The sequence below is a fragment of the Anoplophora glabripennis genome, unplaced genomic scaffold, assembly GCF_000390285.2.
Source record: "Anoplophora glabripennis isolate ALB-LARVAE unplaced genomic scaffold, Agla_2.0 scaffold256, whole genome shotgun sequence".
Classification (NCBI taxonomy): domain Eukaryota; kingdom Metazoa; phylum Arthropoda; class Insecta; order Coleoptera; family Cerambycidae; genus Anoplophora; species Anoplophora glabripennis.
This window is the reverse complement of record NW_019416358.1, coordinates 648,973-662,177: the sequence shown is the minus strand read 5'-3', so window position 1 is coordinate 662,177 and position 13,205 is coordinate 648,973. Positions and strand designations below refer to the sequence as shown.

At 31.8% G+C, this 13,205-nt stretch overlaps 2 protein-coding genes across 3 annotated transcripts in view; one reads left to right on the top strand and one right to left on the bottom strand.

The window, feature by feature from the left end:
- Positions 1–6,414, bottom strand: part of LOC108907983 (katanin p80 WD40 repeat-containing subunit B1-like) — a 34,395-nt gene extending 27,981 nt beyond the window's left edge. The window contains exons 1-2 of the mRNA XM_018711875.2: positions 6,053–6,414; positions 5,180–5,991 (exon numbers count right to left, since the gene is read on the bottom strand). Of these exons, the coding sequence (XP_018567391.1) occupies positions 5,180–5,991; positions 6,053–6,086 (846 nt within the window). The 5' untranslated portion in view covers positions 6,087–6,414. The remainder of the gene's footprint in view (positions 1–5,179; positions 5,992–6,052) is intronic.
- Positions 6,415–6,817: 403 nt separating this feature from the next.
- LOC108907967 (mannose-P-dolichol utilization defect 1 protein homolog) lies at positions 6,818–8,741 on the top strand. 2 transcript variants are annotated; one of them, XM_018711851.1, is made up of 3 exons: positions 6,818–6,966; positions 7,063–7,251; positions 7,305–8,741. In XM_018711851.1, exons 2-3 carry the CDS (start codon positions 7,152–7,154, stop codon positions 7,937–7,939), a joined length of 735 nt encoding a protein of 244 aa, XP_018567367.1. In that variant the 5' UTR covers positions 6,818–6,966; positions 7,063–7,151; the 3' UTR covers positions 7,940–8,741. The 2 variants fall into 2 exon arrangements, with proteins under 2 accessions (XP_018567367.1, XP_018567366.1); XM_018711850.1 differs by having other exon boundaries at positions 6,818–7,251.
- The last annotated feature ends 4,464 nt before the right edge of the window (positions 8,742–13,205 follow it).

Here is a 13,205-nt window from a genome sequence, read left to right as displayed (position 1 = left end):
TACTGAGCAACACAGAACATAAATAAAGCGATCGATGGACAGTGAATAATTCCTGCTCGAATTCGATTAATAACATCCAATATCCGCGGTAGACAAGAAATGTAATCGAAAGGTCGATAAACTTTGGACCGATATGCCTCTTCCTTACTTCACCGCTGGATTTAATCTGCTCTTTTGTCACTACACCAGGCAACAACCAAGATGCAAAGCGTAAAATGATAAACAATTTAATAAAATAGAGCGCTTAAACGTTTTAATAAGATTTGCGTCGGCAAGGCTTACATTCCTGAGAAAATCGACGATTTCCGCTGGAGACAGCAAAAACTTTAACAATGGCATTTCTAAAAAAAGACCACGTGGCTGTAGCTCGGGCTGTAGTTAATAAACTTTAATTTAATGAAATGCGTATATAATGCAAATTAATACCTGCAAAAATAGTTCTGAGAAACATGGCTCGTCGAGTGTCTCGTTATTCATAGCCGAGTCCGTAACATAGTAGGTACTCGATAATAGCAGTCGTTCTATATTCATGTTTTTTTTCAGTTCAGATTTTAAAAAATCGCTGAAACAGGTCAATTAGTAAATAGATTTTGTCACTTTTCTGCAATATTTTCTATTTTTTTTTAGCCATATTTGACAGACCTATAACCGAGCCTATAACATTACCTTTTAATAGGACGCTCTATATTTTATAGTATAAATAGATAGCCCAGCTAAAGATGAATTCAGCGATATAAGATTATACCTACTTTTTTGTCATAGTTGTTAAGAAAATGTAAAAAAAATTGTCTTTTATGTCGTACTGACGACTATTTCAAACAATCACAGTGTCTTCTGTACTTAAAAAACGTACAAAATTCTTATTTTTTGTCGTACTATCACCCCCTGAATTTACGGGAGGTCTTTCTGAAACACCCTGTATAATATACTCTTTCTTAATCTTTTTCTACTTACTTTAGAGATTTTTTTCTCAAAAAAAACATCGATAAATACATAACTTCACCAGAGTACCTTTGGTATAATAATAATAATTTTAGTTCCAATTCATTCATTGTTAAATTATTTTGAAAAATGGTTGCCCGTTTAAGCGATAAACAGGGAATTGAAATGAAATTGAGATAAAATCCGTAGTCAACAGGAGGTATGTGACTTATTTCACCATAAATATTCAGACCAGAGCATTAGTCGAGCTACGACAAGTATCGAAAAAGCGATGCTCGCCGTTACTGAAAATCCTCACTCATTCATTAAATCTACCTCAGCCAACTTCAACTTGTCCTCAGTTCACAGAACTCTGAAGTCACAAAAGTGGCATCCTTACAAAGTTACGTCTTACAAGAACTATGGGCAGATGACACATACAGAAGATTACAGTTTTGCCAGAAAATAAAAAATTCATTTAAAAGACAACCCAACTTACAAGATGGCGCCCCTTCACATTTTCGCTTCGATGTAAGAAAGTTTTCCCAATGGATAGGCAGAAAAGGACCGCTTGAATGGCCATTACGCTCCGCTGACTTAACGTCACTAGATTTTTTTGTGGGGGTTAAAAAGCAAAGTGTATGTGAACAGACCAGACACTATCGAAGGATTGAAAAATCGTATCAGAGAAGTTCGAAACATAACACCAAATGTAACACTTTGAGCACCGAATTCGGCATGGTGCAATGGTTAATGGAAGCTACTTTGAACATTTGCTGTAATAAAATAAAAAGTAGTAAATTCGAGACTAAATTATTGTTTTCATTTAATTCCTCCATTTTTTGACAACTACGACAAAAAACTAGGTAGATAATAATAATATCTCTACTCATTCTAATTACGAGAATTAGCCCAGAAGTCGGAGTCTTGTGCGAGAGAGGAGGCGGCATATTATTATTACGCAGGCCGCATTTGCGCCCAGGAACGACTTATGTTGGTAGGCCCTAACCACCATTCAGTGCAGGAATGAGGGAAACCTGGAAAACCTCATTAATTAGGGGGGTGGTCAAATGCCAACCGGTGTCAATCTCTCACATTGACCCAAGCCAACATTCTTCCACCCTACCATACCTGCACAGAGGGCGAAAATCCTCCGTACAAGTATAGATATAACCTTATGTCGCTGAATTGGAATACCATAAAATAGAGCAACCTATTAAAAAAAAATGTCGGTAATGTTATAGGTCTGTAAACATGGTTGAAAAAAATAGAAAATATTGCAGAAAAGTGACCTGTTTCAGAGATTTTTTTAAATATCAACCGGAAAAAAATATTAATTTTGTTTTATCATTTTGGGACACACTGTATATTAAACCCTCTATTAAACACTAAACACCAAAATAAAGAAAATTAATATCTTTAAGAGTTTAAATGCATTTCTAATAAAAACCGTTGAAGAGTCTATAGGCAAACGTATTTTATACAGTATTTGCATTAAAAGTAGCGTAAATACTTAATTTATCTATAAATTATGCAACATGGTAGTCACGTATTACATGAATTTAATTTTCAGCGGACAGTTAAAAATAATGCTGCATCTATTCAGCCGGTACAGAGTGCTATTAATAAAAATCGACAAGTTTTTAACTTCGGTTGCACACTGGAGAAGCGTAATTGTATGCCATGCTATACTGTCCACATCCACAAATAGTACATACAAGGCGAGAATGTTAAAGTGCTTTGCGGTGACATTTCGACGTTAACACTCAAAAATAACTAGCGCATAAATAACTATAGTCACTAATTTCTATTTTATAATTCCTATTTTTTCCAATTTCAGGATAAAACAAAAATAGGTAGAAATAAGCAATTGAAATCACGATTGATGATATGGAAATTGGTATGAAGAACTGATCTGTTTTGCTCAAAACCAAAAATCAACTTTTCGCGGTATAGAACTCGGTGTAGAATGTACCTAGTACAGCAGTGAAATTCATCTCGACAAGCAAAAATATGACGGCTATCCAATAAAACAGCTTCCGGTAACAGGTAGCATCTCTAGTAGTACCGACGTGAAGTAGCTACCAACTCGTCAATATTTTGTAAAGAAACAACTCCTCACGCAACACAGGTGACGCCCAACACCTGTCGTTGATAATTTGGTTTTTAAAACATTTATTTGCTCTTTAGATTCCTAGTCACACGATCACGTATAATCTACGAATTTGGAATAGGACTGTGGGCGTGTAAATTCAAGAATACAAGAGAATACAAAGTAATGCGAATAAGTTAATATTTTTGTAAGTTCCGTGGAAACTATTTATTTTGCATTTGAAAACATCTATGGAGACAGTATTTAAAGATTCCGAATTAATTAAAATTACGTTGAACGAACAATTTACAGACTTGAAGTTACATTTAAAAAAATTTCTTCGTGTCTGTATTAAACTGGGTATTAAATATCAGGACGTCTTTGTCCTTGTAGTTGCGAACTTTTACATTTGCCTAATTACTTATTATATGCATCTTTGAAGATGCTTACTTTCCCAGTTATTCATTGAAGCTTTTTTTTATTACACCATCGGTTTTCTACCGACTAGCAGGTATTTATTACAAATTTAATTTGGACAATTTTATCTTGTCAAAAAGCCTTATTCTAAGTGAAAAATCCTCGGATCTTTGTCCCTATATTGTAGGACTAGGGAAATAAGTAAGAGGACGACCTTATTCCTAATAATCTACATGTAAAATTACTTTTAATGAACAATGAGTTACTCAATGAAACTATGAATACAATCACTTGAACTTTAATAAGGGCACACATTAGTACCAAATAACAAACAACCTATGCCTAAAGGTCAATGCACCTCTAAATACTTACCTGTAATTTATATAAAGTAACTTTATGTAGGTATAATTTCATGCATAATTAAATTCTGACTTTTAAATACATGACAACAATAACTCCTTGAGTTGATCGATATAGGTACCTACTGATTTATATTTACACATTTAAATTTTAGTTCCATTATTTTCAATGAGACTATAGACGTTATTTTTTTTTTAAGAAAATCGCAAAATTTTAATTTTGCCTGCTAAGCAGTAAAAAAGAATAAATTGTCAGAGGCTAGAAGCTCAGATATCAGCCAGGATATAATTACACCTTGGCTTTATTTGTTGTCCTACTCAATGTTAACATGATCGCGTATATGTATTTATTCTCTTATTCATTTCTTTAAACGAAGGTCGGTTTCAACATTAAATTAATTAGTATACCCCTGGAAAAAATTTCTTGTGTGTCCATTTGCCATAACTATTTAAATACCTATTATACTAGCATATTTTAAAATTTAAATTTTAACAAAAATTTAAACTAATACACCTAGACAAATTTATACTTCTATTATACATAGCTATTGTTATTGCTATATTAGAAATAAATTTAAGAAGCAAAAATGAGACCAAACAAATTATGAGTTCAATAAAATATACAGCTCACAACTGCTGTTAGACAATATTTAAAACATTTACTTGTAATGGACTAAGTAGATATATTATCAAACGAGTGATCAAATAAATAAATGTACTTATAATATATATTTAGGATAAATATAAAATCTTAAATGGACTGTGATTCTACAATCAATTTATGAAAAATAGATATTACAAGTTAGCTTAAGTAGCAACCACACTAGCATCTATAGCAGCATCCATCTGTAATATATCTGTCGATAAGTGTGTTTCTTTTCCTTGTAGGTAGATATACCTCTTCTTACCTCTACATTTTGTCCAGCAGTATACCAAATTCTACAGATCATTTGAGTATACCACTTACACACTACAGATGAGGTTCAGTATTTATTTAATCAGAAAATTAAGTGATAACAGGTATAAAACATTTCGTTTGGAAATACTAAAATTAGTGACAAATACCTCAATGAATAAGGAACATATGTAAAGTATTCAAGTTCATGTTTAATCTTGAACATATTTCCAGGGACGTATTTCTAAATTATGCCCCTGAGCGAATATGATTGGCTGCCCCAGTACCTGTTAGTAAGTGTAAAATGTCAGCAAAAAAAAAAACCCAGAGGGACGGCCCTTCGGCCGCCCCTCTAGTACAAGCCACTCCGGGCAATTGCCCCCTATGCCCTTAGGAAAATATGTCCCTGCATATTTCCGCTCTTGTAATATAGTTACATTAAATTACAAATTTATATATCAATTTAAAAAAAAATCTAAGAAAATGAAAACTTACCAACTGATTTGAAGCTGTAGATATATCACTAACCCTTCCCCAATATACGGGGATAGAGTCGTACAGTCTGTTTGGCTCCCATCCGACAATTTTCAAATAGTCCCTAGTTCCCGTAAACAAACATTCACCATCCGGATTAAAACATAGACACCTCACCGCACCTAAATCACATTCACTAGACACTAAGTTGAAGTTTTCTAAATCAAAGAAAAGTACTGATCGATCAACACTTCCGCTCGCTAATAAGAATTCATGAGGATGGAACTCTACGCATGTAACTGGATTCATGTGGTCTTGAAATTCTTTTAAAACACGTCCGACTCTTACATCCCATATTTTAATTGTAGAGTCCTCACCGCCAGTCGCAATCCACTGGCCATCAGGGCTAAATTTGACACTGTTAACAGTACCTTTGTGTCCATTGTAGGTATATATAACACCTTTCTTTCTTGTATCCCATATTTTGATGGAACTATCGGCACTTCCGGACACCAAAAAATCACCGTATGGGTGGAAATCTATACATTTTATTGCGTACTTATGACCGTTTAATGTTCGTACTAATTTTGCAGCTTCCAAGTCCCATACTTTAAGTGCTCCAGCTCTAGATCCCGCACACACTAATTCTTCTAGTTGATTGAATTGTACACAGTCTATTGGCGTTGTATGGCCACTTAAACTCATAAAACAGCTCTGTTTACCAATGGCCCATAGGTTAACCTTCTTATCATCTCCCCCTGTGACCATTACACGTCCAGATTTGTGCCCCAAAGCTAAGCAGTTGACGTTTGCATTGTGTGCCATAAAATCCTCTGAAAGGCGATAAACCGTCATTTTTTAAATGTATCATAAACAAAAATATTTAATACTTACGGAATTTCCATGATCTTTTGTTTATTGAAGCCATTGTTAAAACATAAGTCGTTAACTTTAGTGGTTATGTTCACGGAAGTTGAATAAAAACTGTCATTGTAGTTCTTGGTATGTACCCCAGTAATGATTTGTAGATAAAAATAGCACTCATATACTATATATAAATAGAAACTGCAACTAAGTTTTAGAAATAAGTCGGGTTGAGTCTAAATTTCAGACGTTTCCTTGACATCTTTGTTATACCCTTATACGGTTTTCTAAACTACTAATACTAATATTAAATGTAATGTTAATATATGGTATGTCTACAAAACTCAACCTTATAGATAGTTGTTATAAGGATAACGGTAAAGTTCAATATCTTGATGTTTCTGAAGGACTAACTATGCAATACAAGCACTCCTTTTGACTTTTGACGTATAATATTGTCTGATCTGATTTGTCTGTCATTTGTCACAAATTTAGTTACTAACCAAGATCGCTAAACAGTGATAGTAACCTTCCAAATTGAAATCCCTAAAATTCAAAGTGACTTCACAAAAAATATAGTGTACATTTTAATTGTTTATTAGTGTACTTTCTTATAAAATTATATAAAAACTTATAGAAATATAACCAAATATGATTATATCATATGTTATATTTCCAGTTACAAAAAATTTGTATCACTTCAGTAACTTTCTCCCATAGAAAACTTAATATTAACACTATATTTTCTATGCTTTCTCCGAACGGGCAGTCATCGTGAAAAATCGCTTAGAAAATAAATAGTAAATTTGTGTAAATTACTGTAAATGTGTAAATCACAAAAAATATTAATTCTCAGCAATTTCTTTAGTTCATGTTTCATATTTTTTGTATTTTATGAATGTAAATTATTTTGTGATAAGCGATAAGTTTTCTTGACCTTCCGGGTGAGTTGATAATTGAAGTCAAAGATTAGCTGCTTTTATTTGATCTGAAAATTATTGGTTTTGATTTGATTAAACAGTTCACTTAAAATTTTGTAGTTAGAAGTAATGACGTGTAACGTGATTTGTCAATCAATTTAAACTAAAAATAATTTATTTGGTTGCTTAATTTATGTTGAAATAGCAAAATGAACGCCACAGCAACTACACTGCTTCGACAAGTAGCATTATTAGTATTTACACCCCATTGTTTTGATAATTACTTCATAGACTTTAACTATTTGGATGGTAAGTTACAAAGTTTAATATGTTATCTTTAATAATTATATATATTTTTTCAGGACCATGTTTTAGTGCTACATTAAGCAAATGTCTAGGATTAGGAATTATCCTCGGATCACTGCTGGTCAAAATCCCACAAATTTTAAAATTATTGAAGAGTAAAAGTGGCGAAGGAATAAACATCCTAAGTGTTACTCTGGATTTAACTGCGATAACTATATACATGTCTTATAGTTTTGTAAAGCAGTTTCCATTTAGTTCATGGGGAGATACGGCTTTCTTAGCAATTCAAACTGTCATAGTTGCAGTTTTAGTGTTAGTGTATCAAAATGCTGTGTTGAAGTCTTTGCTTTATTTAAGTACCTATTTGAGTGTCTGTTATGTCATGATGTCAGGCATCACACCATTAAATGTACTTTGGACTCTTCAAACTTGCAACATTCCAATTGTTGTCACAGGAAAACTGATACAGGCATGGACCAACTTTAAAAATGGTCATACTGGACAGTTGTCAGCGATTACAATGTTTATGCTGTTCTTTGGATCTGCAGCTAGAATATTTACGTCAATTCAAGAAACAGGAGATACTGTAGTTATATTAACATATACAGCGGGAACCTTAGCCAACGCCTTGTTGGTATCACAGATGTTGTTCTATTGGAACGTAGAAGTAGTTAAGAAAAAGTCTGAATAGATTAAAATTTTATTACTGCACACAGCTGGTCAATAATGAAATGTTTTGATTTAATGTTATGGGATACAGTTGTAACGTAATTTTTGTAACTGTTTAAAATAATTGTTACATTAAACATCACTTTCACACAGATTTTTTTACATAATATATTGAGGGTTGCTTTCGCTATACAGCAAGAATAAAACGCTCTCTCAACGGTAATAATAAACTATTTTATTGAAAACTGGTGTACAGAAAACTTGTGTATGAAAAGACGTGTTAACAGGGTGAATGTTCGTTGGAGAGTGCCTGTGGTTGAAGTCGGTGGTAGGTAGCTTGGTAGTCGGTGGCAAAAGTCCCTCTGGTCCTGGCGCCAGTCTACAGGGGTAGGGTTCCGGGAACCCCGTGGTGCGTCCGGCGGAGTTCTTGACGTTGTGGTTTCAAATATGGGTCACTTGCAACATGTGTACCCACAATATAATTTGTAAATGATAAAAATGGAAAATTGTATATTATTACCTTTAACTGAGAAGTTATATAACAAATAAAAATAATTATGTAATTTTAGATCTTATGTCTAAATGGACAAAGCAATGGCACATGAGTGTACAGATTTATCTCTTTCAAATGAGGAGATTAAATAGTAAATAAAATAAACTTTTGTAGGTAAGTGGAGTACAACGTAAATCTTAGTTTTTCTAGTTTTTTAGTTAGATACATATTTTACGGAGTTTCTGCTCCAAATAACCATATACTATAATTACAAAGTAAAAATTTCTGATTTTAATTTAAGATTTACATGTACCGCTTGCCAACAACTTTACGCAAATTCTTTCACTTAAGATTTTAACCCCCGAATTCGATACGTATTGATAGAAAAAGTACATGTATATCGTAAAGAATTACGCACTCCAATATTCTTATTTCAAATGAGTCGCTTCACTTCAAAAGTTTGTCAAGAACACTGAATTACTGAATTCCAAATAAAACTAGCTTTCACGATCTATGGCACAGTGTCTATGGGATAATAACCTAAAATTAGAGCAGCTGATTGCTGATTGGTAAAATTATGTCGGATATTTAAAAACAACCAATCAGCTGCTCCGATTTCAAATCATAATATAAAAACATTAAAGATTTACCAAAACTAACCAATAGTGATCAGGATAATCAGGACACAGTGTTGCCAGATGGAAATTTCTGTCAACAGTAGGAATGTAGCCAAAAAAACAGGAGATTTCTTTTTTCAACAGGAGATTTTAATAAAAATATTTTTTAATAGACGAACACAAGTACATGCACAAAATATAGCAAAATATATAAATGTAGGAGTTCGTTCAATAGCTTTCAATTACATCAATACGTCGCGTGATTTGACAACTGTCAGTTGTCAAAATGATAAATCTTGAAGGCCTTTCGATTTGGCAANACGATCTATGGCACAGTGTCTATGGGATAATAACCTAAAATTAGAGCAGCTGATTGCTGATTGGTAAAATTATGTCGGATATTTAAAAACAACCAATCAGCTGCTCCGATTTCAAATCATAATATAAAAACATTAAAGATTTACCAAAACTAACCAATAGTGATCAGGATAATCAGGACATTACATTCTCTCTCTCTAAAACCAGAAGAATGACAAAAGTCCTGTTCTTTGTGTCGTTTTTACCGCTAGGGTCGCTAGTGTTCCTTGTACACCCACATATTTTCATTATTTATTGATTTATTTATCTAATTCAAAGTAGCCTACATTATTTATTTTTAAATTTTTAACATCACAAAAACAACATGATTGATTTTTAAATCAAACTGCAGCTTTCTTTTTTCCCTGTCACTATTTTGGTGTATGTGGGACATAGCGCCCTCTAAAAATCTAAAATTGGGTCTGTAGTGTCCATGGAACTTAATCCTTATTTAAGTTTAACTGTTAGGCAACACACTATACACGGACTTTTTTTGACAAGTACAGCAAAATTTAAAATCTTCAACATTTGTATAATTTTTATTAATCTGTAGATGTACATAGCTATCATAATGACATAATGTACAATTTGCGATGCCCAGCAATAATTTATGTGTCGCATACGATAATCGATTACGTAAAGGGTACACAGAGGAAATAGGGTAAATGGAAGGAATGTGTTGTGTAAATTAGTCTCTAAATTGACCAAGTCAGCAAAATATTAAAATTTAATTGTTCTAGTATTATACATAGAAATATTGAAGTAAAAATGTATAAACAATTTAAACTTGTATTTCAAGATTCTGTACGTACGGAGATTTTGCCTCAAAATGGCAAATCAGTATTTAGGGCTTTAGTGTGTAAACATTTTGGTTTCGTTAACAGAAGCTGTAACATTTGCTTTCACTTAAAAGAGACAAATATTTTCGATTTTGAAAACAATTATAAGTACAATAATTTTGGTTAAATTTTGACAGAACAATATTCAAAATCCTAAATTTACGTTTATGATACTCTGAATTTCAACCTACCTATAGAAAATACAGTGGTTACAAATAAAAATGTATTCTTCAGAAAACCAGGGCTAATGATATAATCTTATGAATATGAATAATATATAGGCAACCAGTTATACAGAATGTTGTATTTCAGTCTATCTAACAATTAAATGGTATTATATACAAAACGTTCATAAACGACTACAAGCTACACGTAACCAATAATTTTGTTTGGAACTCTAATTTTATTTCATCCGTTGGCAATTAAATTTTGGCAAAACTAGAAATTATTAACACCATAAGATCAACATTATGTTAAAACAGTCATTCTGTTTCATTGACCGGTTATTGGCGTAATTTTTCACGTCAGTTTATTCAGCCAATTAGCAATCTCATTATCTTGAGCGTAGATGCAACGGTTTGTCATTGTCCATTGTATACTAATCATTAATATTAAATATTGATTAAGATTAAGATTTGGGTATTTTTAGTTGACAGTGCCAATCGTGCAGTGTTGGTTGCCTAAGCTCAGCAGTCACTTAGTTTATAATCATTATAAAATATACTTTTATATACACATAAACTTTTATATGTATGATTAAAAATAAGAAAATTTATTAAGTTATTTTGCATTGTATTTTGTCGATATTGTTGCTCCGAACATATGAAAATGAATTCGTTAGTTTTTAGACAGAGATTAACAGTAATTAAAATAAATAATATAGATCATATAAATCTATTTATTTTTTATTACTGGGTATTGGTTTATTTTTAAATTTTTTAGAAAAAATGGAAATTCGACCTGTTTCAACACGTCAAATTTTGGAAGAAAAGTAAAAACAGAGGTCGACTCCGGAACATGCTATGCAAATTTTATGGATGATTTAAATAGTAAACGCCACCCATTACGTCATACTCTGGCGCCGATCACCTGCTTGCACACCCACAGGATTTCATAGTAACATTCCTTATTATTAAGCTCGTAAAAAATTACTGCCAATATACTACGCGATTTGTATACATAGGTATATGTGTCGTTTAAGAATTCTTGGCTTAGTCATAAAAGCACCTACTGTAAAGAACGCAGGTAAGTCTATCATGAAGGAAATTTGATATTATTTTTTAAAAATTTTAAAGAAAGTTTTGTGTGACCAGTAACCAGAAACATTTCGTTTTCGAGGTACAGGGTGTTGTATCAGTATATTTATCGAGTGTTTTTTTCTTCAAGTGGTTTATTATGGACGTACTCTTAATCATAACCAAATTTTTCTTGAATGATATCCTGTTGCAAGGCTACTTCGCTCACATTCAAATTATCTTTAATGCGCATGCTCAGTAACATTGATATAATTTTAATTTATTAATTACTATAAAAGTCAATACTGTTCTATAAATTTAAATTTATAAATTCTATACCTAGTTCTTTTAGTTTGTCAGTATGAGTTCTTGCAATATTCACTATAGCTATTATAACTTGCAAAATTGTAAGAAAGTTATTATTTCAGTGGTTAATAAGACTCGACCGATTTTTATTATTATTCTTATTTTTTTTCGCCTTTATCTAGAAAAGGGTTTTAGTTTTTTATTTATGATTTATTAACATTGAACATTATTACCATTAAATACTCGTTTCTGTGTTTTGATACTAATTTAATTGTGATGTAACTTGTGTTACTTCACTTCACACATGTCTGTGTTTTTAAGAACACTTGTGAAAGAAAAGGACGCAACTCTGTGAGATGGTGAAGACCTTCAACAGAGTTAGAGGTGTTAATCAGCTCTTTATCAGTGGTCTATTTCCTTCTTTCCAAATGTTTCTTGTATGAAATCAATGAAAAAGAAACAAAAGTAAGATTTTTGACCAGAAGTTGCTTGTTTACCAACACAAAGCGGCATTATTTATTGTTATTAATTATTTTATACATTATTTGTTCATCAGAAAAATACAAAATATTGTGCAAAAACTGTATCATTAGTTCCAATTGTAAGAAAATAAAATTGTATTTTCATAGCGTACATTTTCACCTTTTAACTTCTAATTTTCAAAATTTTCTAAGGGAGTATTCTATACTCCCAAATCCCCTTGTTGAACAAGTTGCAAAATATTATTTAAGAGTGAATATTTATATTGCAAATATCGAAACGTACTTGTTATTAATTCATTTTACACTTATAAGTAGTGTATAATCTTAAGCTATGATTTCTACTTACAGTACCTTGCAATTAAGTAATTATCATCTAACCTATAAAATAAATACTACAGAACGCTAAGTATAAGTATTTCGAGTAGACGTATATGTAGCAGTTTACTATGTAGATTCTTAATTTAATTTTAATTGGATGGGTTGGGTGAAATTAAATAACAGTTATTAAAATAAAAGTGTTTGATCATTTATTTCATTACATGCCTTGCTTTTAATAATTTAACAGTTAGGTTAATGTGATAATTCTATTCTTTGGTATGTCTCAGTTGTAAGTAAAATTATTAAAATGTTCAATCAGACAATTCAAGAAAAAGTAATTTTAAAATATTCGGAAAAACTTGTTTTGTTAACTTATCCGGTATGGTCGTTGTAGCATTTGATTTTAGTTCTGGAAATGTTCTTCATTCCATTGTCGTTAAATTTACGACAAAAGACAGTGGTATTCCCATAAATTATAAATAGTTTCATAATTAAATGGAGACGACCTAGATCAGCAAAGTGCATTTTGTGAAACATTCATTCGTTGCAAATTATTTTAAGAGAAACTACTGTTTGTTGTTAATAAAAGAATTGGTATAGGACGTCGTTTAAAAAAGACAATGCAGGAAATAGTTCTAACT

Excerpts from the sequence above, each read along its gene's own strand:
- LOC108907967 (XM_018711851.1), top strand. The coding sequence starts at position 7,152 with ATGAACGCCACAGCAACTACACTGCTTCGACAAGTAGCATTATTAGTA. Across the intron at positions 7,252-7,304 it reads AGACTTTAACTATTTGGATG|GACCATGTTTTAGTGCTACA; the intron begins GTAAGTTACAAA and ends ATATTTTTTCAG.